At 45.4% G+C, this 26,444-nt stretch overlaps 3 protein-coding genes across 4 annotated transcripts; 1 reads left to right on the top strand and 2 right to left on the bottom strand.

The window, feature by feature from the left end:
* Positions 1-1,285: 1,285 nt before the first annotated feature.
* Positions 1,286-2,051, bottom strand: LOC112876343 (pectinesterase inhibitor 8-like). Its single transcript, XM_025940434.1, has one exon. The coding sequence runs from the start codon at positions 1,968-1,970 to the stop codon at positions 1,410-1,412; it is 561 nt and encodes a 186-aa protein (XP_025796219.1). The 5' UTR covers positions 1,971-2,051; the 3' UTR covers positions 1,286-1,409.
* Positions 2,052-2,346: 295 nt separating this feature from the next.
* LOC112884413 (serine/arginine-rich splicing factor 6-like) lies at positions 2,347-10,468 on the top strand. Of its 2 annotated transcripts, XR_003227119.1 has the most exons (5): positions 2,347-2,507; positions 2,977-3,015; positions 4,612-6,626; positions 7,527-7,631; positions 9,797-10,468. XR_003227119.1 is itself a non-coding variant. In XM_025949795.1 (3 exons), exon 3 carries the CDS (start codon positions 4,612-4,614, stop codon positions 6,544-6,546), a length of 1,935 nt encoding a protein of 644 aa, XP_025805580.1. In that variant the 5' UTR covers positions 2,347-2,507; positions 2,977-3,015; the 3' UTR covers positions 6,547-7,306. The 2 variants fall into 2 exon arrangements, 1 of the variants encoding a protein (XP_025805580.1); XM_025949795.1 differs by lacking the exons at positions 7,527-7,631; positions 9,797-10,468 and having other exon boundaries at positions 4,612-7,306.
* Positions 9,007-9,904, bottom strand: LOC112884423. The gene is made up of 2 exons (XM_025949808.1): positions 9,777-9,904; positions 9,007-9,686 (listed from the first exon to the last, which is right to left on the bottom strand). Exon 2 carries the CDS (start codon positions 9,665-9,667, stop codon positions 9,233-9,235), a length of 435 nt encoding a protein of 144 aa, XP_025805593.1. The 5' UTR covers positions 9,668-9,686; positions 9,777-9,904; the 3' UTR covers positions 9,007-9,232.
* Positions 10,469-26,444: the final 15,976 nt, after the last annotated feature.

Below are 26,444 nucleotides of genomic sequence, written 5' to 3'. Positions count from 1 at the left end.
GTGTGCTACAGTGTATGGGGCAGGAGCACCCAGCTTTCGGCGATATCACACCGCATGATGGCATGTCACTGCCTACCTGGCGGATGCATCTTCAAAGTCAGTCGCCGTGGTTCAAGTTTTCGATTCCCCAGTCGCATTTGATTGTCTGATAGCTCTGAAAGGAGCAAAATGTGCACGTTTTTCAAAGTGCAGAGATCCGGCTGCCACTGCTGTTGTGAGCCATCAAGCGTAAATGTGACAATCAAATTCTAGCCGGCGCTATACACTTAAGTTGCATAAGTTGCATAATTATCTTAGTAGTAGGAGCATCTCCAGCAGATTACTTATATCTCTTTCTAATAAAAAAAACTGTTCTTTAGCAATGGAAGGTGCTCCAGCAGATCACCAATTCCATCATCAATAAAAAAAATTTAGTAATCGCTAAAATACACATAACTCTTGCGGGGGATTGCTCCCTCCACCCTACAGTAATCTGCTACAGCACTCACTGCCAAAAATATAAAAGGTGGTATTGGCGATGGAGAGAAAATATATATAGGATGTGAGAGATGAGTAACCTGCTGAAGATGCTCTAACTACCTTAGAACTTTAACCTCTCGTTGTGTCATTTGCGTAATACAGTGCTTCAATGTAAAGAAAGATGCGCAAGCCTTCTACATGTTCGGGAAAAAAATGCAACTTTGAAGCTAAACAACATGTATCGTGAGAAGGATAAAAGAGATTCGCCAAGAACTTATGTGAGATAACGAGATGAGAGACCTAGCTCGGCAGTAACGGGGTCCGATGGGATTCATGCAAAAAAAAAAATGTATCTATAACCGTGGTCCGTTTCCTGTTTGCACCAAATGTTTCACGGGGCGCAAACCGTGAAGGACTGGCAGCGGGCAGCCTTCGTGTAGGACCGGCACCGGCAGGGGTGCGGCCGCGCCTCGACGTGGCACCGGCACATGCCAGCCTCATGGAAGGTGACAAGTGGCCGGAGAGCGCGGCGCCGCGGCCCCATGGTACCCCCTGCGCACCACTACGTGGTCTGCTCCGGCTGCACCCGGTCCCGATCCATGGGACCCCACCGCCGTGCGTTGAGAAGGGGCGCCGGAGGCTAGCCGTCGATTTTTCCCACCGTCGGTCTCCATCGATAAACGACGCAAACTAGAAGGAAGCGTCGAAAACAGAGCACCGGCCGGGAAGGAAGATGGATCGGACAAAAAAACCCTCGCGCACCAGTTCATAGTTCATCAAAGCAAGCGAGCAAGCAAGGAGATGGACAATGATGAGCAGTAACCGGAAACGAAACGCTTTTTATTATTCCATTACAATTTTGCGGCGACGACAACGCTCGGGTAACTGCCATGTCGACCGCGTTACTTCGGGGGTTGTAATTGTAACGGACGCATGCAACAGAACCCCCGTCACTTGATGAGGTCGGTGATGGCCGCGCAGACGACGGCGATCTTGTCGGACTCGTCGGCCCACCGCGCGACCTGCGGCGGCGGCGGGGCGCCGGCCCGCGCGAAGGCGCGGCCGCACCGGCGCGCCAGGGACGCCGCCTCCGCGGCCTCCGCCTTCCCGGCCGCGTAGTCGCGCCGGTTGATGCCGTCGTAGGCCTCCGCGAACGCCATCTCCGCCGCGTCGTACTGCGCCTTGCACTGCTCCAGCGCCGCCCGCGCCCTGGCGTCGGCGCCCCCGGCCGGCTTGGCGGCGAGCAGGGCATTGATGTCGTAGACCGCGTCCCCCGCGGTGGCGATGCCCACGTCGGCGGCCACCTTCGCCAGGCCCCAGGTGTCCGCGTCGGGGCTGTCGTGGTGGTGGCTCAGCCGCGACACGCAGAAGCCGTAGTCCACGCGACGGTCGCGGGCCGCCGCCGCCGCGCACGTCGTCTCCGGGGTGCCGCCGGAGCCGGGGACGACGCTCAGCGCGAGCGCCGCGACGAGGGCCGCGGCGGCCAGGACGCGGGCCGTGGGAGGCGTCATCGATCTACCACTAGCTAGCCGGCGTTGATGCAATTCTAGAGCTCGGTGGCTTGGCTTTATTGAGCTCACTGCCAGTGAGGTGGTGTGTGGCGACTGCTCTGCTCGGTTGTTACGAGCCGGGACAAATAAATCTGACGCGGGGTCGTCGAAACTGTTGGTACCAGCAGAATGGTCTAGAACTCCCGTGGGCCCGCGCTGTTAGTTTGGGCCCGAAGGTTTAGTTGCCTCTGGCCCAGAAGGTTTCCCGCCCTGCTGGCCCGAAGGAGTTCGTCGAAATATGGCGGCCATCTTCTTGTCCGTGCATCTGGCCCAGGAAGGTTTAGTTGGGCTAGAATGATAAGCGGACGGACGATCCAACCCAGGCGCCAGCACAGAACCCAACCCCCTCGTGCTCTCTCTGCTCACTCCTCTTCGGCTGGCTGCTTGCCGGCGCTCCGGGGAGAAGACTAGCGACTTCAGGTCTGCTGCGGCAGCGGAAGCGGATGCGATCGAGCTCGCGCCCCTGAATCCGATCCAGGGGAGGAGTCGCGAGGACGGGTGAGTAACCACCACTCGTTTCTACCCATCTAGGTCCGCGTCCAGAACTTACCCTAGATTCATGCCCGCACCATCTTGATCCAAGCGCGGTGCAAGGTGCGCCTTTTCGTTTTTCCCTTTCGAATTTTCCTGCGAGAACCGACGGTGTTCGCGCGGGTTGTTCCATTCCCATGGGTACTCTAGCTTGGGTCGTGTTTGCTTTGTTAAGTCCTAGATAGAGGCCTAATTCCTAGTTGTGCGATGTAAATTGTTGGTCGAAACCTAGTTAGAATGCTGCCCCAGCTGCAGTATGCTACTGATATTCTTTTCCCTTCTTTTCGTTATGGGATTATAAACCCCATTTCCATGTGGCTTTCTTCCAGTTGTTTTTCTCGATTCGGGTCCAAGCATATCGTGGTTCATACTCTGCACTGGCTTCTCTAGTTAACTCATAGCTTGACCTTGACCTTGACTCCTGATTTGTTTGCAGGTTCAAGTTTTACAAACTCACTTGGTGACAGCAAACAAGGTACCTATTTCTCACCTTGAGGTTCTATTATGTGATTTATATGTTCTATACCATCTGCCATTTCTAATGCTTAACTGATTCTTTAGATGTGCCTGCTCTCAGCATTTTCTGCATGCTTGTGAAATTTGTAATGCTGCATTGCTGTGTTATCTTTATTGTCCTGTAGATTAGTGTTTGTTGTTTTGCGCTGTACCGTGCCGTGAAGGTGTCCTTTAACAGTTTGGTTTCAATAAAAAGTGTGAAATTTAGTACTTTTTTTTGTAGTTTGTACTGTTGTAGGTTGCAATAATGTGAGGTTGATCGGTTAAGACGTTAGTTGTAACTGTTTGATGATGTTGGGTGATGTTTCATGCAATGTTTGGAGTTCTCATGTTGCTTTTCTTGGATCTCTTGAGAGGACAGCCAACCAAACGTGGTTTTTGGTCGCCATCCTGAGATGCAACTCTCTTGGCTATGTTTTTTATTACTACTTTGCAATTTTGCTTAGTAGCTGCATCCTGCAATTGCAGTAATGAATTCTAGATGCAAGCTGTCATAGAGCTATCGCTGCTATGGTAAATCACATATACATAGCTGTCAGAATGGTGTAATTGGTACTAGCAAATATCGGAATCATGGTAGCATCTTGTTTGTAGAATGCGCATTTCACATCAGAATTCAATATTTCTCTCTTATCTCACTACAAACTTATCTTTTTCTAATTTGTATTGAATTGGTTGATTTTTGTTTCGTGAAACCAGAGTGTTTGGAAACTTAAAACATGATCGATTCTAGTTTACATGGTGGTAGCTGGTCTATGACTCTATGCAGATACGGAAGTTTGAACAAATATTCTAGTTCTCTTTACTTAACCTTGCAAAGTAGGGCTGCAAACAGGGCCACAGGGGTGCTCTTGAACAAATCTGGATTATCCTATCCATCCATCTAGGATATTCAACAGCTTAGATTCAAAATTATTCCCTACCCTAAGAAAACTTAAGTTCCATTCATTATGGTTAAAGCTAATACTCCATACTGGTTGAGTGATACTGTTGATTTGTACGCCGTACATACTTATAGTGGCGTGGATATGTTATTTTTTTTATTGGAAGCGGTCCTGTAAGAGTTACACGATAGCAGGTTCTGAAAAACCATACATTTATGCAGGCTTGGGTCAGCTCAAGATCAACTTGAATTTACCTGATGATGTCTGCTCTATTAGATTTTGTTTTTTTAGCTTGCTCTTTTCCTTGAAGCTTATTTGTTCTATCTGATTGTGATTTTTGAGAGCAAATAATTTTACTGATTGCATTGGTACTAGTAAGTGGGTGAAGTATGCGCTCATTACCATTAATTTACTTATAATGATCCATGCATCACTTCAGTAATACGATTTGGAGTTTGATCAATTTAGTAGTGTTGGTTTTGCAAAAGAAGTAGGTGACAATCGCTGGAGTTCATTTCTGTTATGTACCCTTGGATGGCTATAAAGTTGTACTCATGTCAGCATGAGTAGCTGTTTAGAATTTAGTTTAGCAATTCTATTATCTTGCTCTCTTTAATTGTTTCATATTGAATTACTGAGTGCAATTCTCATGGAATATTTTTCTGTCATAGATGTCATTACATATTGGTCGGCTTTCCCAAGATGTGCGTCAAAGTTATCTGGAACATCTTTTCCAGAGGTTCGGCCGTTGCACTGTGAACCTGAAAGATGGATACGGGTTTGCAGTGTATGATTCTGATGATGATGCAACTCGGGCCCTGCAGGCCCTGCATGGGAAATATGTTTGTGGGGAGCGCATCACTGTCAATTGGTCAAAACAGCAGCCTAGAATTTCTCAGGGTTTCAGGAGGAGTTCAAGATTTGTTGAATCATTTCGTGGTAGGAACTTTAGAGATGCTCGGGACAATATTAGGTTCAGGGATTCTGTAGTTCGGAAGAATCATCCAGCAGATCACGATCAGGGTCATAATCCTGATGCTGTGCCAGAAAAGGAATCTGATAAGTTTGTGGAGGTTGTCAATGATGCTGGAGAAAATGATGGTGGTGATCTAGAGGAGGTAAAGAGGGATGAAGGTGGTACAGTTGATGAAGATCCAGGGGAAGTGAAGACGGATGAAGGTGGAAAAGGCGATGCAAATGCAATTGAGCATGATAGATGGGCTGAGACTGGAAAAGGTACCCCTGGTGGAGATGGTGATGATTTTGACCGCTATGAGCCTTATCATGGATATGATAGGCAAGAAGAAACAGAAAATGTGACTAAAGCAAGCTCTTATGATTCTCGTGAACACAGGCGTTCTTCAGACAAGATGCAAGAGCACTCGGATAGGCGTGTTGACATAAGCCATGATAAATCAAGATCTCCTCCAACCTGTTACAGTTGTGGCGTTACCGGCCATATTGCGCGTAATTGCCCTCAGGGAATAGATGATAACTTCAAAGCAAGGAGAGATGGATTGAACTTCAGGGAGAAATGGCAGCTGAGGCAGAGAAGATTTGGGTCTCCCTCAAGGAGGCGGCCAGAATTTCATGTTGATCCTTTGGATCAAACAAATTATAGAGTTCAAGATGGTAGGAAACCATTTTCTGATAGGAATATGAGAGTGCCTGGGTTGAGTACAGCACCCAGAGACAGCAGAAGACATGCCCACTGCAGTGAAAACATGCCACAAACAAATAAGGAAGCACGCAAGAGAAGCAGATCTGAAAGATCACGTGCATTATCCCCCTCTTCTGAACCTTCAAGGCACTCTCACCATGATAATGTTAAGGGATCTCATTCCAAGAGGACTTCCTCAGATTCAAGATCTAGGTCTCGATTCAGAGCACATTCTCCATCATATTCTGCACATTCTAGTGCAAAATCAGCTCAACCAACTGAGCATGAAGGATCAAGATCAAATATCAATCATGCTGTTCCATTTTCAGTATCTACTTCACCACAGCACAAGTCATCATCTGATGTAGAGAACAAAAATCTAGATGGCCTGACGAATTCTCCCTTGGAGGACAATTTGGAGTTCTGGACAAGATCTGAAGTAAAAAATATGGTTGATAACAAGCAAGAAGGAAAGGGTTCAGTACTGAACAGCACAGTCCTGAATGGGAAAGCACTTGTTCCTGATAAGGATGCTAATGCTGCTGGTTGCACAGGGGTTAACTTCGATAAGAACTTGGTTGATGATAATGCTGCCAATGGAATGCAAAGCCAGAATGCCAACTTTGAGGACTCTTCATCAATGAAGTCAAAGCAGGATGTTCTGGCCAAAAATGGGAGAAACAAGTCATTGAAACTAACAACTAATGAAGTGATCGCAGCTCTGAAGCACTATGGGGTGGAGGCACAAGAGGATTCATCAGATCAACCTGTGGAGAAGTACTTTGGTGCTGCACGCCTGTGGCCTTGGGAAATCATTTACTATCGCAGGCGTAAGAAAGGTCCAATATCTACAGAGAATTATGCTAAGCGACTTGAGCAGAACAAAGAATTTGGTATTGTGGATCAATATGTCAGAAGCAGCAGTGGTTGGTGGGAGTGCCATTGAAGTGTCAGGTGTCTAGTTGCTTACGAGGCTTTGCATGAATATGTCCTTTGCACTCATGAGTGCATTTTGAGGATGACAAGGTTTGTGTGCTCTTTCTAAGTTTCATTCTGGCTCGTTTTAGGGCATGTTTGGACATGAGGATTAGGCCCAATCCCTTCAGACTTGGATGGAAAATGAACTAATTTTGCTGCCAATCTGAGGGGATTGAATATGAAACCTACCAAACAAGCACCTTATTTTCATTCCCAGCATTAATGTTCTATGAACCACAAGTAATAGCTGTTTCCGTAGCCTATATGAATAGAGCCATTAAAACTAGAACCAAAAGTGACAGGTCTTTTCATTGCTATGATTCTTATGGGTAAAAGATTATGCCTAAAGGCTTCATGTTGGAAAATGGCAATGCACTGTGTTTGTCAGTGTTATACAATCATCACGGCACATGTAGATGTTGGTATCATTTGTCCATCTCATGTGTCTTTTTGAGTCGCAATGCTTGAAGGTTTGATCCCAGTAGGTTCATTTTGGTGGGCAACAGACATCAAGGAACAGCCTCACGTTTAGCAAATCCATGATGAAGCTGAAAAAGTTGTCTCTCCATCAAGGTCTAGATATGTAAGGATATTATATCACAAGTAATATTTGTAAGCGGCCACCTTGGCTTTATGTATGACATTAGGCTTACATTTGTCATCAAGAGCACATTAGTGAGAGATATATTGGTCCTTCCTGAGGCTTTCTTTCTGCTTCATGTGGCTTCTCTACTTGTGATTGTTAGCTAGTATTGAGTTGTTAGTGTGGAAATGTCGCTGTTTGGTACGTCCTGTGGGTTGAGAATGATCATTGTTCGGTACATCTGCACCAGCAAGGAAGAACTCCACCTATGGTATTCTCTGTATAATCAGCAGCTTGTGATCTAGCTTGTTGCTGCATTACCACAGCGGGTGCTACTCAGGGTGATGCATTTCATTGATATGCAGGGTGTTCCCCCACATTACATAACATCTGGATAGGGCGAACTATATATTGCTCATTCGCTTGTTCCGTTTTGGAGTTTGGAAGGTCAATGAGGCCCTGTTACAAAGGTACGCAGAGAAGTTTTGCATGTTATTTGTTAAATGGATTGATTTCCTTTTTGCCCTTATGATTTCCCATTTAAGTTTTCGTTCTGCCTCTTTCTGTTAGAGTGTTAACCTTTGTGTTACTGCGAGGATTGTCCAAAGATCACCTGGCCCTGCTCTTTTTTTTAAAAAAAAAATGCCTGGACGATGATGAACTCAGCTATTCTATGTTACGGGCCATGGGTGACGCTGCCTTTTTTTTTGGTCCATTGCGAGTGGTAACGCCCTAACAGCTCGTCGCCGTGTGCCCCTCTTGTCTGCATCTCCGTAAACGGTGCTACTGCCATCTGTTGTTGGCCACACGACAGCGCAGGCGAAAACGCACAAGGATTTTCCGATCTCGCATCAGAGACGCCGACCCTCGACGCGCACACTCATCAATGGCGGGTGGCATCAGGTTTGGTAGATGTTGCATCGGGATTTCTTCTGGCTTCAGGTTGACGGTTTGGCCCGGCCGTAGAAGGTTCCGATCTCCTCTTGCCAGCTCCCCCCGTCCCTTCCCCTCCAAGCCGATGCCCGAAAGCTATGGCATTGACAACCTTCCGTAAGCGTGCTACTGCAACCAGAAGAAGCGAGCACAGAATCAATGTCCGGCACTAGAGCGAGGAGTGAAGCCGTCTGCCAGATCAAGAAACGTTTGGCTCACGGCTTGTTTTTTTCTCTTTTTTTTTTGTAATGAGGTCGTAACAGTAAAGTTGTTCTCCAGCTGCAGCTTGATGTTTGTAGCTGCTATTACGTCAAAGATGACGTGATTAGTCCTTAATAGTAGTGGTAGACGAGAGGGCAAGCTAGGGGAGACGTGAGGCGCTTCGCGTCTGAATCTCTGATGATGGGGATCGGCTGGGGTGGTGGCGGTGGCGAAGTTGACCAGGGGCGCCGCGGCAATTAAAGGTCGCCGCGTCGCGATGCACGCACGCTCGCACACGGGATTCAGAATTTCAGATGGAAGGAAGCCGTGCTGCGTTGGTTCATGGAGCCTGACGACGGGGGATTTAATTGGCGTATTCATTGCGTCGCGTCACGCGATGCGGATGCCTTCTTCCTCCTCCGTTCGCTCAACCGCTCCGCTCCCCGTCGTCCCTTCAATCTGACGTGAAAACTCGATCGCACGCGCTTGAATTCAGAAGCTCCGAGATGTAGCAGCACGGCTACTGTTCCTCGCCCTTCCCGTTCATGTTCTGCTGGAGTCGTTTGATTTGGAGCTCGAATGATGATTATTGTGCTACTAGAGTTTATCGTATCGATCGCCATGGAAAGCTTCTCCTTTTTGCTTCAGTTTGTATGCTGTCCCGGGTCGGTGGCGGGGAAGAACAAACAAAAAAAAGCAAACAAGAGCATCTGAGAAAGCAGGGAAGATCTCTTTGTTCCATTCCTCTCCAGTGTATCCGTGATATACCACGGTTACCACCTCGCCGGCGCCGGAGATGAAATATCATGGTTACACTGGAGCAGTTCTTTTTTTTTTCTTGCGACGACCGATTCATGGGAGCGCTACTGGTGCTAATAATCGGGCTAATTTGGGGAAAAAACTTCTGGTTTCTTGACGCGGCTCCGCGAGCGAACGATCATGCCCTCCTGTTCCTCCGGCCACCGCCGCCGCCGCGGGCGCCATTGCGGCTGTGGCCGTCGCCCTCCCGGCCGCCGCTGGCGCTGGCGCGGGCGGCGCCGGCGGCGTGGTGCAGGAAGTCGAGGAGGACGGGGCTGCGGCAGCGCGGGCAGCGCGGGTCGGCCTCGGAGAGCATCACGTACATGAGGCAGCGCGGGCAGGCCGCCAGCACCATGGACGTCGCCTCCGGGCTGTCCGACCACTGCAGCCCGTGGCCCTGCAGGCGGTGCGGCTGCGGCTCCCGCTCGCCCTCCGACGACAGGCACGAGCTCGGCGACGACGACGACCACTCCTCGTCCGACGAGGACAGCGGCGACGCCCTCCTCTCCGCTCCTCCCCGCGCCGGCGCCGGGGGCGACAGGTGCAGCTTCAGGTCCAGGCCGCCCCGGCTCATCCCGCCCTGTCGCTGCTGCCTGCATATCCATCCATGAAGCACATGAGCAAGGATAATCACTAACTGATACTGCTGCTAATGACAGTGCTAAGACTAAGAGAGGGCTTACTGTCTTGTAATGGTCTGCAGCTGCAGGTGTGCTCCTCTACTCTGAGGATGCTTCCTTCCTTGCTTGCTCTGAGGAGGGCTCTTGCTCGGTGGGGAAGAAGAGATTGGCAGCAAGTATTTATAGCCAAGTCATGGAGGTCAATTGGTTTTCTTAAATGCCGCACTGTTGAGGAGTACTTGCATCTTGTTTAATCGGCCATATTATACTCCACCCTAAACACACTCACTCGTCACTTCATTGCCCACATTCATGTTTCTGTTTTATGGGGCGGAGAGGTCAGGGGTGGTGGTGGCGGGCAGCCTGGCGGTGGCAGAGGCGAGGCGATCCGAGAAGCAACGAGCTCGGTGGAAGAGGAGGACGGCGGTGATGGTGGATTGGTGGTGGAAAACGACCTGAGGAAGGTGGCGGCGGCCATGAGAGGGACGCAGGTAGGTTGGTCGCCGGAGATGGGGTTGTTGCAGCTGTGGCGGAGAACCAAGATCTCTCTGAGTCTCAGGTTGGAAGCCAGGTGCCCCAGATGCAGCGACAGGACGTACGGATCTTCGGAGCTGGAGGTGATGTGGTTAGGACATCGTTAGACGATAACCGTGCCTCCGTGTCACCACCGTCTCCTGCCCTCGTCAGCAAAAACATACTACTACTACTACTATAGCGATGTGGTTTTTTTTTCCTTCTTACCTTTCGAGTTTCGATTCAATTTCATCTTGTTTGGTTCGAAGAACGGAAAGAATGCGTCAGATACTGCTCACTCCGTTCTAAATTATTCTCCGTCCTAAATTATTAGTTGTTTTGATTTTTTATATACATAGATAGATAATTTGGGACGTTCTAAATTATTCTTCGTCCTAAATTATTAGTTGTTTTAACCTTTTAGATATATAAATAATTTGGGACGGACGAAGTATATGATTGGAGCGAAGAACTACTCAAATTAGGTCTCAAACTAATGGGATGGCTATCACTTTTTGTTTGTTAGATCACGGAGATAATGCCCAGTGGTTGCTGCTACGACTCCACCTCTGATCTCCTTTCGATCGCTTCAAAGCAGCAGGGTCTCTTCTGGGTCTGCTTCGATCGCTTCCACAACTTGAATGAGGGCCATCAATGGGATTTATGGGCTACAGTGTTCCCCAAAGCATCAGAGTAAATGTACTTGAATGGTCGACGGAGCTACTGTTAATTGCGCCACGGACGGGCGGGATGGGATGGGATGGCCTAGCAGCTGTCTATCTTTAGAACCCAAGTAGCTCCCCGATTGAATACTATTCTCGGCTGGCTGCCGCTCCACTAATTCCCATTCACGCGGTGCGGTTTTATTATAAATGGCGCGACGCAAAGCCTGCGTGATCGTGCACCGCAACCTATGATACACGCCCTGATGCTGTTTCAGTTTTGCTCCAAACAACGGTTTTAGGGCGTTTTTGGTTGGCAACCCGGCCAATCATTTCTTGTGTTTATCTTAATCGGTAATGTTTCCCTTCTGCCAATGCTACTAGTTCATTAATTTTCTCGCAAAAGTTTGCCGAACCATGGGCAACTAAATTGGTGACCAGATTTTGGTAATCATAACCTTCGAGGTCATACCAAAAGGCACCCTTGTTCTGAAAATCCTGAGATCGTCGCTCGGTTTTGTCCTATTTCATCTTTCTTTATGAATAGCACTTTAGGCCGCTGTGGTGGTTTCTTCAGGGACAGAGCTGCCCATTGGCATTGGGGTCACAAGACCCTGATAAAATTTTGTAAATCCTATAGAAATCTATTGTTTATTAGTATTGTTGACCGCATTGCATAATGACGGCGATCCCGGTGACATTTGCGGCTGGCTTTGCCCTTAGATTTCTTCAGTAATGATACAGTCGCGACACATGAGGGATGGAATCCGGGAAGGATGAAGGTTTCAACGGCTCCAATCGTAGGATTAGCCATCCATTGAGGGATAGTAAAGGCTGGAAGGAGGATGGTAGCTCAATCAAACGCTCAAGAAGGTGTTACGAACATTGAACAAGAACAATGAGGAAAGGTTGTTGATCTCCGCTGTGGTGGAGGGACAAGCTATACATTGGTGGGGTGATAATTGTGGTTCATTCTTAGAGAAACTGTACATAGAGATATTGTATTAGAGAGGTGAGGAGAAGTAGATGATTTGATGGAATCCAATGGTTCTAAGTTTAGGTGTGGCATTACCAGCAGTTATATAAAGAACAGAGGCACTACCGCTGCTGATTTTAGAACTGGTACTAATATAGTCTCCAAGCACAAAAATAAATAAAAAAGATGTTAGTTATCTGCCGCTGTTAGCTCTTAGGTACACACCTGCCGCCGCAAGCAAAAGGATGAAAGGATGTGAGAGACCGCGACAGCGGCAATCTCGTCATCATCATCATCAACTAGCACGAGTAATATGTAGTTGTGAAGGAAAGAGTTGTAGAGGGGTTTTACTCGATCTCAATGCCTTTGCTGTCGAAGTCGACGATGGAAAGATAATTGTAACGAAGATGAGTGGATTATGGAGGGTATCATAGATACCGGAGAGCACGAGGCCGCTTATCCTATCATATACCTCGCTTCTCCTAGCACAATCACTGGTATATATGGTCCTATCATGGATATTGCTTCATGGATCATTGTCATGGGTGTTACGTCCATGAATCTCACGTCGCTCTATGAATCTCTCAACGGTAATGATAGATCAACTGAGGCTTTGTTTGAATAGGGCGGAATTGAGGGGATTGGGGCCGAAACCCCATCACCCGGGGGAGCAGACCCGCGTGGGGAAGAAATCCGCATCGTGTGCTAAAAGTGTATTTGGCTGAACAAAACCCCACCAAATCACGTGGATGCCGCTCCACTCCGCCTTGGACCGGGAATGAATTGTGAGCTCCCTTCGCTCGCTCCGCCTCTGAAGGCAACGCTGCTCCCGCACCGTGCTGCGGCCATCGAGTTCGACGGCGGTAGGTGGATCCAGGTGCACGTCCTTCGGTTTCCCTCCCCTATCACATCCTCCAAGTTTTCCTCCCCTATCACATCCTCCAAGTTATCCCTGAGAGGGAAGGAAGAGAAGAAATGAGGATGAGAGAGAGAGATTGATGGCAGGTTCAACACGTGTTGCAGATTGCCCCTAAACAAGTATTTATACTTCAGGAAAAAGGATAGTAATAAGTTCTTATTAGTGCAGGGTTTTTCATGAGTGAATATTTTAGTAGCTCTACCATTTGAAGACCATGAATGAAACAACCATTTGTTAAAACATAACATCGCATCTATACACAACTTAAAAAATTAGTAGTAACCGTGACTAACTCCGATATTTTTCTCCATGTTTCACGACAAGTGGCATGCGTACACAGTGATGCGTCTTCGTTGCGACGCACATTAAGAGCAGTGTCACTTCTTGATTAAGCCCCCGTCTCATCTCCCCCTTCTTTTTCCAGCTTGCAGTGGCGATGCTTATCAATGCTTCGCACCAGCCATTGAATTCCATGGTTGACTTGTTACACCTTTTCTGCAGGAGTAGCCGTAGCAGACGTTGCGTCCGGCATGCATGTGCTCGCCTAACCTCAACACATTTAAGAGAACAAGGGAGATGGACAAGGGTTTGGTTCACAGGGCTCTTGAGTCCGGAGCCGTGACTTTTCCATGCGACGCCCAACCAAAGAATAAAAGATTGCTTGCTTGCTTGACAGTCTCAACTTAAAGAAGAGAGATGACCATGGCACACAAGGCACTGTAAGGGTGCCTCGGTTCTCGTGAGAATTAAGTTCGGCTATTGTCAATGAATCCCTTGGTTCATTTCAATGCACAAATCTGGATGTGTAAATGGTATGGATATTTTCCGACTGACCGACCGAAAGGTGTCGGATAGTGATTCGGATATCCAGACATTTTTTCGGATATCGGATTCTGATATAATACGGGAAATATCCGGCGAATATCAGATATCTGGTCGGATAATCCGGATAGTTAAGTGGGATACAAAATTCGGATAGTTGCATTTATCAAATATATACATTAATAAAAATCTGATTTAATCTCTATAAATTTATACTAATTCATTTCAAATAAGAAAAATCTAAAATTAGTACCAAAATTTTAAAAAAATATAATCTACCTATTGGTACTCTATATAAGGTGAAATGTCATGTGATGGTTTATTAATTTCTTTGTTAACCATAATTTAATTAAAATTTAAACTCCTAGGATGTTTGAATGTTACAACACATGTGATGTGAATAAACATTGTCTTTACTAAATATCAAATAAACATGTGTCTAACATTATCCGCATACAGTTCACTCCGTATTTGATATATATCTATTCGTATTCATAACCGAAGCAATCCAGATACATATTTGTATTCGTGGCTATCCGTGTTCGAATCCGAATGAAAGAACATATAGGCCCGCTATAACGCCCGCGTTTTTATCTTATTTAAATTGCATTACCAATCACTCGCTTAAAAATCTTTTAAACCTTTCCGCCGCTTGAGCTCCCGAAGCCCACCTCCCGATTTTCCACCGTTCCGACATCGCGCAGTCTCTTCCTCTTTTTCCGTGGAGCCGCCCGTCCCTTTTCCTTTTCCACTGGCCCCGCCGTCCCGTTGCATCACCATCGTGTCACGGTCGGCCGCCTACGCCTGCCCGGCCGCGATCGTCGGTGCCGCGCGCGTGTTCCCTCTTTTTTTTCTCATATTTTATTCAAATCCATTTTATTTCTCTCTTCTAACTTTTTTCCCAGACTCTTTTTTTTTGCGCTGGCTTCCTCTTTCTTTTTCTCCCCTGTGCTGCCTGCTGCCTGCTCGAGCTGTAGCCCGCTCCTTGCACGCACGCGCGGGCCAGCGCACGACCCGCCGCTGCCCCCGTTGCTGGCTGTGCACGTGCGCTCGCATCACGCCGCCCGCGTCACGCCACAGCCGCCGCGGCCGCTGCTACTCGCTATGCCGCTGTGTGCTTGCTGCCCGTGCATGCCAAGCCGGCGTGCGGCCCGCTGTTGCGCCGGCCCGTCTCCGTCCCATCCCCTCGCCCTCGCAGCTTGCGCCTTTTCCCCGAGCATCCCGGCCGCTATTAATGGCGAGATTCCTATACTACGCGTGATCCTCCCATGCCGGCCATCTCCCCTCTTCCTCTCGGCCTATAAATTAGACCCCAAGCCGCCCCTCACTCCGCTCACACCGCCCCAGCACCTCCCCTCCTGTACCTCGCGCTGCAGCTCGCCGCCGCCGCTCACCATTGCCAGCCACCACCCATCCTCGTGGACAGCCCTCCGTAGACCGTCTCCGCACAAGGTGATGGCCAGAATCGGACCCCCTCGGCCTCCTCTCCGTTTTCCCTTCCTCCCCGGGCGTTGCCATGCACCAGGGGACCGACGCCCATGGCCTGGCCGCCCCCCCCCTGCATTCTACCGTTCCCCTCCCCCTCCTGTTCTGTCTCGAGGAAGAAGAAAGGCAGACTTGTGCATAACCCCCTCCACTTTTTCTCCACTTTTTCTCCTTATGCAGTTCGCAACCCTTCACCTCCCTCTCCCAAATATTTAACCAGAGCTTCTTCTATCTCTTTATTTCATTACAAATAGGTCCTCGTCCTTTTAAACTACTCCCTAAGTGACCTTTAACTCATCAGTTCATGCGATATTTTGTTCCAAATCGATTCCAAACTCCACCACGCATCAAATATTTTCTCCAAGTCTCAGGATCCACATCCGACAAATATAATAGTCTTCTCTATTTTTTTATCGAAGCTCTCTATTTTCCTCTCTTTTTTTAAGCTCGTCGGCGGACTTTATTTTTATTGTGTGATTGTTTGTGTGTCGTAGCCGACGGTGTGACCGTGGAGGAGCAGGACCGCGAGCCGAAGCCCGAAGACCCGTACCTCGAGGAGGAGCTTCCGGAAGGCTTTGAGGACGGCAAGTCCAATCCCATCCTTTGATACATATTTATCCCAGTTTTATAAACACAACCTATTGGCCTGTTTTATAAAATGCATTGTTTTATTGCAAGACATGGTTGGATAGCCACCCCTTGATTGCTATGACTATTCCATGATGACCTAGGTTAATGTCTATATAGGATTTTCTCTGTTGGACGTTAACTACAGCTAGAGATGCTTATGACCTTTTATTCCCTTTATTATATTTTAACCATGACCACAATGCGCTTTATCGAAAATAAAGGTGTGAGTGTTTTAAAAGATAAAACGGAATTTTGGAAAAATAAAAGAAAGATATAACTTGACGAGATGGACGGTATTTCCTGTGTGAAATGCCACTGGTGAGCTTGTACCTTTGTGGTTGAGTATGGTTGGGAGATATCCGTCTTATCAATGTAAGGATGAACTGAGGTGTCATCTTGCCTAACCCACTTATCGTACAACCACTCGACCGTTGTGTGGGCAACGGCTTAGCATAAACCCCACTAGTTATTCTGCTAGCCAAAAGGAGAGCTGGTGAGCAATGGGAGATCATGGAGAAGGAATACGATATGTGTGAGTTATGTCCCGGTTATGACTTTGTTGTTAGGTCATTAACCCCATGGTTGCTTCCGTGTTGGCTAGTTAGATTCAGCTAGGGTGGATAATGGCTTTGTTAGGATCCACAGTGATACTAAGGTGTTCGTAGTGCGGTACCCTACTTGTGGGTAAATTGTACAACCTCTGCAGAGTGTAAAATCTATTCTCCGTGTCCATGGTATTGGACGAGTTACGGTATGGTCACTTCAATAGACATTTTGGGATGCTTGGTTTTGTGGCGTGAGTTGTTTTGAAAGTGTCCGGTAGTTGTGCCGTGAGCTACTATGGATGTGGAGTCTGGTAGCATTAAAACTTGGATCCTTTGTGTAGGATCAACCCCACTTATTATTCGATCACTACAGAAATATTTTGAGAGAACTCTTTTATTAAATGAACCCTTGCATGTGTAAAATCTCGCTTTATCGCAAACGACTCCTAACCTTATCCTTGATATATCCTGTGCATGATCTTTATCATTCCCCTTAGTGGGTGTGGTTGGACTTGTTGAGTATGTATGTATTCACTCTTGCCTAGTTTTTACAGAGGAGGATCCGAACTTCGTTCCTGAAGACGTTGAGTAGGTCGCCGTCCTGCACCCAACCTTGCATGTGGTTCAGGGTCTCCACAGGAAGCTTACCATGGCGCAAGACTCTGATGTTATCTTAAATTTCGTTGGCACTTTAGTTTGGCTTGTAGTCCTTATGTTGTCCCTCTTGATAGTGGCGATTCAGTGCCCGCTACCTCGACGGTTTGTACAGTAATGAACAATCTGATGTAATAAATGTGTTATCAGCCTTCTGAGACTGATATTTGTATCACATCTAGTCACCTCTGATGAGGGGACGCTTCACCCGCTTAGCGGGTTTTGGTTGATTAATGACATATGCTTGTGAGACTAATGATATCTACGAGCATGATGAGCATATACTACACGTGATAGACGAAGATGACAGCCAAGAAGGAAATGGAAGTTGCAAAGCGAAAATTCACGAGGATTTAATTTATTTATAATTTTAAAATTGAGTATAGGAATACCGTACTATCAAGAGAGATATGAAATGTACTCACTTTGCATAGAATAAGGTGCTCAAGTTGATCTAACATACCTATGTACTCGCTTTGCATAGAATAAGGTGCTCAAGTTGATCTAACATACCTATGAGAGACACTTTTGCACTCACATAACACTTGGGATATCTTTAGTGTTTCTGCAGAAAAGTCTGGAGTTTCCTGAGATTTCTCCGAAGTTTCTGGACATGGGGTTTCTATGAAGAGTCCGGAGTCCGGACATTTGTGGAGTCTCCGCACATCTCCGGAGTCTCCGGAGGTGTTGTCCGGAGTCTCCGGAACTTAACCAGGCAACGGCTTGTTTTGGGGGCTGGGATATAAATACTCCTTCACCCCTTCACATTAACTCTCTCCGACCAGCTTTCACCTGCCTCCATTCCTGATCGTTCAAGAGCCCTCCTCACTCCCTCCTTTGACTTCCAAGCAAGATTTGGTGAGGGGACTGAGGGAAAATCGAAGGGAGAGCAAGTGAGAGTGGTAGTGAGTTGATTTTCCATCTCTTGAGCACATCGTTCTTCATCAAGCCGGTGGATTTCGTGTTTGTTACTCTTGGAGCTTCAAGCTCCTAGCCAGCTAAGCATTGCCCGTCGAGCACAAGCTTGTGGTGTGCCTCGAGACGTTTGTACGACCAACTCAACATATTAAGCGACCAACTCAACGGAGATGTAGGCTTTTTGTGAGAAGCTGAACTTGGGAAATAAATCCTTGAGTCTTTGTGCATTTACTTTGTGTTTTGTTGTTGTTCTTGTTTGACCTAGAATTCTAGAGTTTGCTCTCGATCTACTTGTTGGAAAAGTTTTGACTGTAGGAAGTTGGAGCAAAGGGGTATAAACAAGCCGATAAACCTTGAAAATTACTTCAATATACTTTTGGTTGAGGTTTGGTTGGCTAAATTTGAATTTAGCAAGTTTCTCTAGAGTGTCCGGATATTTCTTCAGAATCTCCAGAAGTCACGGAGATTCCGGACAAACATCCAGAAACTCTAAAAGTAACTGACATAATTTTTTTAAGTGTTGTAAATTTTCAGTTTTGACTATTCATCCCCCTCTAGTCGACCTCTAGATCTGGACCTTTGGAAGATTATGTGCATAAGTGGGAACATTCCTGAGAAAGATGAACCTATCACTCAAGAGGAAGAATTTAAGATTCAACGCAACATGTAGGCCACTTCCATACTTCTTAGCTCTGAGTTTAGGAGAGTTTGACAAGGTTGATGGAATGCTACTCGGCTAAGCAAATATGGGACACACTCCAAGTCAACCATGAAGGTAAGAAAAGTGCGTGAAGGAAGAATTCATGCATTAGAAGAAGAGCTCAATCGGTTCATCATCTGTCAGAATGAGACATCACAAGAAATGTTCAACCGATTGAACAAGATTATGAACAAGATTAGAGCACTTGGTGGTGACAAGTGAAATGACAAGGATGTAGAAGATCTTAACCGCAATATGGCTAGAGATGTCAACTTGCCCACTTTAATAAGGGAGAAGAGAGGTTTCTAGAGATTTACTCCCGCCGGTGTCATTGGAAGAATTGAGCAACATCAATACCACCATAAAGGAAGCTAAGATTTCTCAAGAGTTGTCAAGAATTCATGAGCAAATGGATAAGAACAATGATGTAGCTCTCAAATCAAGCTTGAAGGAAAAAATAAAAACCAAGGTTGAGAGCACATCATCAAAGAAGCAGGAAAGTGGTAGTGATAGTGATGAAGACATGGCACTATTCATCAAGAGATTCAAGAAAGTCATGGAGAAGAATGGATACTTCAACAAAAATAAGAGAAGAGGCAAGATCACAAGAAGATCAAACAAACCATGCTTAGAGTGTGGGCACGTTGGTCATTTTATTGCCGATTGCCCCAACCCAAAGAATAAGAGGAAGGGTGAGAAGAACGAGCATGGCAAAGGCAAGAAGAGGTATACGGGTGAATCTCATCTTGGTGTAGAGTGGGACTCAAGTGAAGAATCATCCTCCGATGATGAGGGTGTGGCAACCATGGCCATGGAAGCTCACTTCACCAAGTCATCGCTCTTTGGAGATATCATCAACGATGAAGATGACTTCATTCCCACTTGCTTCATGGCAAAAGGGGCAAAGGTAGACTCCAAACCCAACCCAAATGATGATGATGATGATGATGATGCTCTTGATGATAATGAATGTGAAAACATGATAAAAAGAACTTGGTAAAAAGGCAACAAATAAAATAATGAAGCTTATGATAGAGATAGAGGATTGGGATGAGACTCTTGAGGTGCAAGAAGAGTTAATTAGTCTTGAGCGAGAGAAAACCGTAGGGTTTGAGAAATCTCTATCCTAAGAAAGGAAGAGTTTGAAGGTGCAAGAGGACTTGCTCAAAGCCAAAATTGATAAAATTCTTGAACTTGAGGAGTCTCTAGCTAAGGAGAAATAAAAGGTTGTGAAATTGACTAAAGAACTCTCTTTGGCCAATGAATCAAATGCTCAACTTAAGGGTGCAAATGATACAGTTCACGAGAACTTCTTATGTTTACATGCCAAACACATGGATCTTGAAGTGGAACATGATCTCCTTAAGGAAAGCACTTTCTCTAGCTCCAATGATGCAACCAAATCCTCTATTTCTACCACTAGAAATGGTTGTGCAAAATGTTGTAATATAAATTTTGAATCTTGTGCCACTAACCTTGCGGAGATGCATGTCATAAAAAGTGAGATCACTAGGCTCACAACCTTGATCAAGGAGGACAAGTCAACCCAAAGGATAGGTGAGTTTGAGAAGCACACCAAAGCCTTTGGAAGTGGCTACATGAAGAAGTATAGCTTTGTGCAAGGGAAAGATTTAGGTAAGAATTAACAAGATCGTCAAGAACCCATTCCTTTCATCAAGAACAACAAGACATCCGGTGTTGGGGCTAATGGAGCTATTCTTGGGGGAATGGTACTAATTCATCCAAAATTTGTTGGTAAGAAACTTAAGGGTAGCTCACATCAAGTCAAGGTGAACAAGACCAACATTGCACATGCAAGCAAGGCCAAGACACATGCTCCACAAAACTCATTCTAGGCCGATTATGTGTTGACTTGGGACTGCAAGGGTAAGGTGGTTGCCAAGTATGTTGGGTACCGCATAAAGGACACATTGATCAAGAGGAGTGGGTGGGTTCCTAAGATTCTTGTCACTAGCACTCTAGAACCCAAATCTCTTTGGGTACCTAAATTAGAGCCTAAACTTATTTTGTAGGCATATTCCATCGGCGGATCAAAATGGGTGCTTGATAGTGGATGCACCAATCATATAACCGGAGATAAGAGGATGTTTACATCATTTGAGCAAAATTAAAATGCAAGTGACAATATTGTATTTGCCAATGGCAATGAAGGAAAGATACTTGGACCAGGTAAAATTGCCATCTCAACTGATCATTCAATTTCAAATATTTTCTTGGTCGAATCCATGAACTACAATTTGTTATCCATGTCAAAACTTTGTGAGATGGGTTATAATTTTTTGTTCACCAACGAGGGTGTGACCATCTATAGAAGAAGTGATGACTCGGTGGCTTTCAAAGGTGTACTCAAGAGAAAGCTCTATCTTATAGATTTTACAACGGAAAGAGCTCAACTTGATACATATTTGTTGGCCAAATCTAACACGGGCTAGTTATGGCATAGCCGGCTAGCACATGTTGGGATGAGAAACCTTGATAAACCTCTAAAGGAGGAGCACATCCTCGGGCTATTGAAAGAAAGCAAGTCAATCTTCTAGAATACTCTTGACCATGCAAGAAAGAAGATATTTTAAAGGTTAAGATATTACCATGGATATAAATATTTATGGAAAGTTCTAGAGTCACTTATCTTATATGGCAAGTGAAAAATATTTAGGAATATTCTAGAATATCTTTTGTTGTATGGTAAAGTAGAAAATATCTAGGAAGGTTCTAGAGTAGGGGACACATGTCATCACCATATGTGTCGCGATGGTCTATATATATGAGAACCCCCTCTCTCCCTCCCCTAGTAACCTAAGAGGCAACAACACATACAAGCCACAAGCATTAGAGAAAATTGGGGTTGTAGTTCTAGGTGAGTGTGTGAATGAGTGCTAGGATAGCCACTTAAGAAGTGTTCACACTCTCGTGTAATATTATTGCTCGTGTAATAAAGTGTTGTTCAAAAGAGTTGGTCTCCAATCTGTTTCTATAGTTTCTAACTACTTAGTGTAGTGCGTGGATTGTGATCTATCGAAGGTTGTCTGTACCCCCGGGATCACAACGGTCTAAGCTTCATCTGAAAGTTGGTCTGCCACCTGGAAGCAAGCTTTATTTGTAGGTTGGCTCTGCCACCCGGGAGCTAGAAGATCGGCTCTGCAGCCAAAAAGGATCAAAAGGCACTAAGTAATTAGAAATTATAAAGCTGTCCACTACAGAGTGAGTGGGTGTTCCTAGATATAGGTCCACCTTCAAGTGGGTGATTAGGGCCACCTCCGTTTTCAACAATTGGTATCAGAGCCAGGTTCGTCCGGGACCGTCATCTTGAGGAGGCATCGGTGAGCACAAGTGCTTGTGGTATCCACTGTCAAGCAGGCGCTAAGGAGAGACTTTGTTGGTGCACAGTCTGGGACTGTGAAGATTGTTGGTCAGGGACCAGAGGAGTTGACGCTGGGCGTCGATCACTATGGCAGATCTTGGAGCAAGCAGTGGAATCAAGAAGCTCAACAGCCACAACTATGGTTATTGGAAGACCTGCATCGAGTCCTACTTGCAAGGTCAAGATTTGTGGGAGGTTGTTGCAGGCAGTGAGGTTGTGCCTCCAGCGAAGGAGAAGGATCAAGGGGAGCCCTTACGAAAATGGAAAATTAAAGCTGGCAAAGCCATGTTCGTGTTGAAGACTACAATCGAGGAGGACCTACTAGAGCATATCAGAGATGCATATACTCCGAAGACAGCTTGGGAGACTTTGGAAAAGTTATTTTCCAAGAAGAATGAAGCACGCCTACAACTCCTAGAGAATGAGTTAGCAGGTATCTCTCAAGAAACCTTGACTATCAGTCAATATTTTACCAAGGTGAAGTCTATTTGTCGAGAGATATCTCAGCTTGAGCCCGAGGAGAAGATTGGTGAAGCTCGTATGAAGAGGATAATAAATCATGGGCTTAGACCTGAGTATAGTGGATTTATTGCTACCGTGAGAGGGTGGCCGAATCAACCATCTTTGGTTGAGCTAGAGAATCTATTGGTTAACCAAGAAGAGTTGGCCAAGCAGATGGAGAGTATTACCGAGAAGGAAGAGGAGGAGGCTCTCTTTACAAGTAAGAAGAAGGGCTCGTTTAGGAGACAAGAAAGATTCAAGCCAAAGTGGACAGATGGTGACAAGTATCATGCAAAGGAAAGAAGTTCTTTTTCAGGGGGAGCAAGAGGAAGAGAAGATGAAAAATATCAACCAAAAAAGCAAAATGGAGGGTGCTTCAATTGTGGTAAGGCTGGTCATTTTGCTAGAGATTGTCGTCTTCTAAAAAGACGTTTTGAAGGAAATATAGCCACTACCATAAAGGAAGAGAAAAAGGAGGAAGCACCTAATAGTGAAGAAGAATGGGATATTGAAGCCAGTTTTTCTCAAGAAGTAGAAGATAATGAGTTGGAGGAGGACATGGAGGTACCTGCTTTTGCAGCGATAGTTGATCCAAAAATTGACTATAAGGAAGATTGGATTATTGATTCTGGGTGCTCCAATCACATGACTAGTGATGACAAGAAGTTAGAGGATATGACAGACTACAAAGGAGGAAGAGAAGTATTAATAGCCGATAATTTAAGATTGGCTATTTCTCATGTTGGAAAGACAACCATTCCAAGGTATGGTCCTCATCAACTCCAACTCAACAAGATATATCATGTCACCGGGTTGAAGAAAAATCTTCTATCAGTCTCTCAGTTGACAGAAGAAGGAAAATATGTTCTCTTTGGACCGGAAGGTGTGTCTGTGTCTATATACAGAAAAGCAAAGGTGATTGGCACACCAATTTTGAAAGGAAAGAGGAGACAATCAGTCTATGTCCTCTCTGCTGAGTCCACTTATGTGGATAAGAATCGAAGGAGTGAGACCGGGGATCTTTGGCATGCCCGTCTTGGACATGTCAATTATAGAAAATTAAAGGACATGATGCAAAAGCAAGTTTTGAAGGGGCTTCATCAAATGGATATCCGAGTTGATACGGTTTGTGCCGGTTGTCAGTTTGGCAACGCTCATCAATTACCATACAAAGAGTCTGAGCACCGATCGATGACACCGTTGGAACTCATACATTCGGATGTTTTCGGTCTGGTGAAGCAAATATCTCTTGGAGGTATGAGGTACATGGTGACTTTTATTGATGACTTCTCAAGGTATGTTTGGGTTTACTTTATGAAGGAGAAGTCGGGAACCTTTTTGAAGTTTAAGGAGTTTAAGGAGAAGGTAGAAGGTGAGCTTGATATGAAAATTAAGTGTCTTCAGACATTTATAATGGGAAAGAATATTTATCAAATGAGTTCACCAACTATCTCAAGGAGAATAAGATAAGGAGGCAAATAACATGCCCTCATACCCCACAACAAAATAGAGTTGCAGAGCGAAAGAATCGGCATCTTGCAGAAATATGTCGAAGTATGCTCCATGCAAAGATTGTTCCTGGAAGGTTCTGGGCTAAGTGTATGAGGACAGCAGCCTATGTGATTAATAGGCTCCCACAATCAAAGTTGGGATTCAAGTCTCCTCATGAGATGCTATGGAAGGTGAAGCCAATGGTAAGCCATCTCAAGGTCTTTGGATGTGTATGCTACGTATTTGTGCCAGACCACCTAAGGAGCAAGTTTGAAAAGAAGGCAATTCGATGCATCTTTGTGGGCTATGATGATGCACGGAAAGGTTGGAGGTGTTGTGATCTAACCATGGGGAAATGCCACATCTCAAGGAGTGTGGTGTTTGATGAAGCTTCGGCATGGTGGTCTCCTGAGAAGGTTGCGTTGCCGGAATCTCATGACTTGGTGGAGGTACCGGAAGAGATTCAAGAGGAGTCTCATGATGGCATTGAGAAGGTTCTAGAAGAAGTACAAGGAGAGGAGCAGATCCCCACTCCAGATCATTCTTCAAGCAAGGGGAAGAGCCCATGGAAAATGGTTGTACATTGGCCAGCTCAAAAGAAGGTTCAAGAGCCTATCCAAAAATTACGGAGGACAACAAGGAAAATAGGGCCACCTCCAAGGTATGGGTTTAGTACTCTCACTGGTGAATTACCTATTGAGCCATCTTCATATGAAGAAGCAGAAAAAAGTCAAGAGTGGCAAAATGCTATGAAGGAGGAAATTGAAGCACTAAAAGGAAATCAAACATGGGAATTAGTGCCAAAACCAAAGGATGTGAGACCAATATCCTGCAAATGGGTATATAAGATAAAGACTCACTCTGATGGCTCAATTGAGAGGTATAAAGCTCGACTTGTTGCTCAGGGATTCTCTCAACAGTATGGACTGGATTATGAAGAAACATTTAGTCCGGTTGCCAAGATTACAACTGTCCGAGTATTACTTGCACTGGCAGCAACTAAATCATGGAGATTATGGCAGTTTGATGTCAAGAATGCATTTCTACATGGAGAACTTGACAAAGAGATATATATGGAGCAACCAACAGGCTTTGAGAGTAAGATACATCCAGAATATGTTTGCAAATTGAAGAAGGCACTTTATGGTCTTAAACAAGCCCCAAGAGCATGGTATGGAAAGATCGGTGAGTTTCTTGTTTATGAACTTTACAGAAGGAAGGCACTCTATGCTCCATCGGATTCTAGTTTGTTTGTGAACTTTACAGAAGGAAGAATAGCAATAGTTCTTGTTTATGTTGATGACTTAATTATCACCGGAGACAATGTTGAGGAGATACAAAGGATTAGAAAGAATCTTTCCATCCGATTTCAAATGAAGCAGCTTGGAGATTTAAAGCATTTCCTTGGATTGGAGGTCGAGCATACAAAAGAGGGAATATTCTTAGGTCAACAAAAATATACCAAATATATTCTTGAAAGGTATGGCATGCTTGACTGCAAACCTATCTCTACTCCTATGGATCCTAATGCGAAGTTCAAAGTGGATGATGATAAGAACTTGGAGGATGTGACCATGTATCAAAAAATGGTTGGAAGTCTCATATATCTTACACTAACTCGTCCCAATATTGCTTACTCTGTTGGTGTGGTTAGTCGATATATGAGCAATCCAAAGAAATCTCATCTTGATGCAGTCTAGCGTATTTTAAGGTATGTCAAGGGTACCATCAATTTTGGTATTCTATATAAGAAGATAAAAGACTGTCAGTTGGTTGGCTATTGTGACGCTGACTATGCCGGAGACTATGATACACGAAGATCAACAACCGGGTATTCCTTCAGTCTTGGATCAGGGATTATATCTTGGTGTAGCAAGAGACAACCTACTGTGGCATTATCAAGCACCGAAGCAGAATACCGATTAGCAACAATGGCAGCACAAGAGAGCACTTGGCTTAAATAATTGATGAAGGATCTACATCAGCCAACAGAGTACCAAGTTCATTACCATTATATAAGAGAAAAGGTCCTTGAGGATGAAATTGAGATGGTGCCTATCAAGACTGAAGAGCAAAATGCTGATATCTTCACCAAAAGCCTTCATAGGGAAAAGTTTGAGAGATTTTAGGAGGCGCTTGGCATGGTCGACAAAGCAACTATTGTGAAAAGATTGCCTTGAGGGGGAGTATTGAAAGAAAGCAAGTCAATATTCTAGAATACACTTGACCATGCAAGAAAGAAGATATTTTGAAAGTGAAGATATTACCATGGATATAAATATTTCTGGAAAGTTTTAGAGTCACTTGTCTTATATGGCAAGTGAAAAGAATATCTAGGAATATTCTAAAATATCTTTTGTTGTATGGTAAAGTAGAAAATATCTAGAAAGGTTGTGGAGTAGGGGACACATGTCATCACCATATGTGTCACCATGGTCTATATATATGAGAACCCCCTCTCTCTCCCTCCCCTAGTAACCTAAGAGGCAACAACACATAGAAGCCACAAGCATTAGAGAGAGTTGGGGTTGTA

Source organism: Panicum hallii, chromosome 1 (genome assembly GCF_002211085.1).
Source record: "Panicum hallii strain FIL2 chromosome 1, PHallii_v3.1, whole genome shotgun sequence".
In the NCBI taxonomy this organism is placed as follows: domain Eukaryota; kingdom Viridiplantae; phylum Streptophyta; class Magnoliopsida; order Poales; family Poaceae; genus Panicum; species Panicum hallii.
The sequence above is the reverse complement of the archived record's forward strand: the minus strand, read 5'-3'. Positions and strand labels throughout refer to the sequence as shown.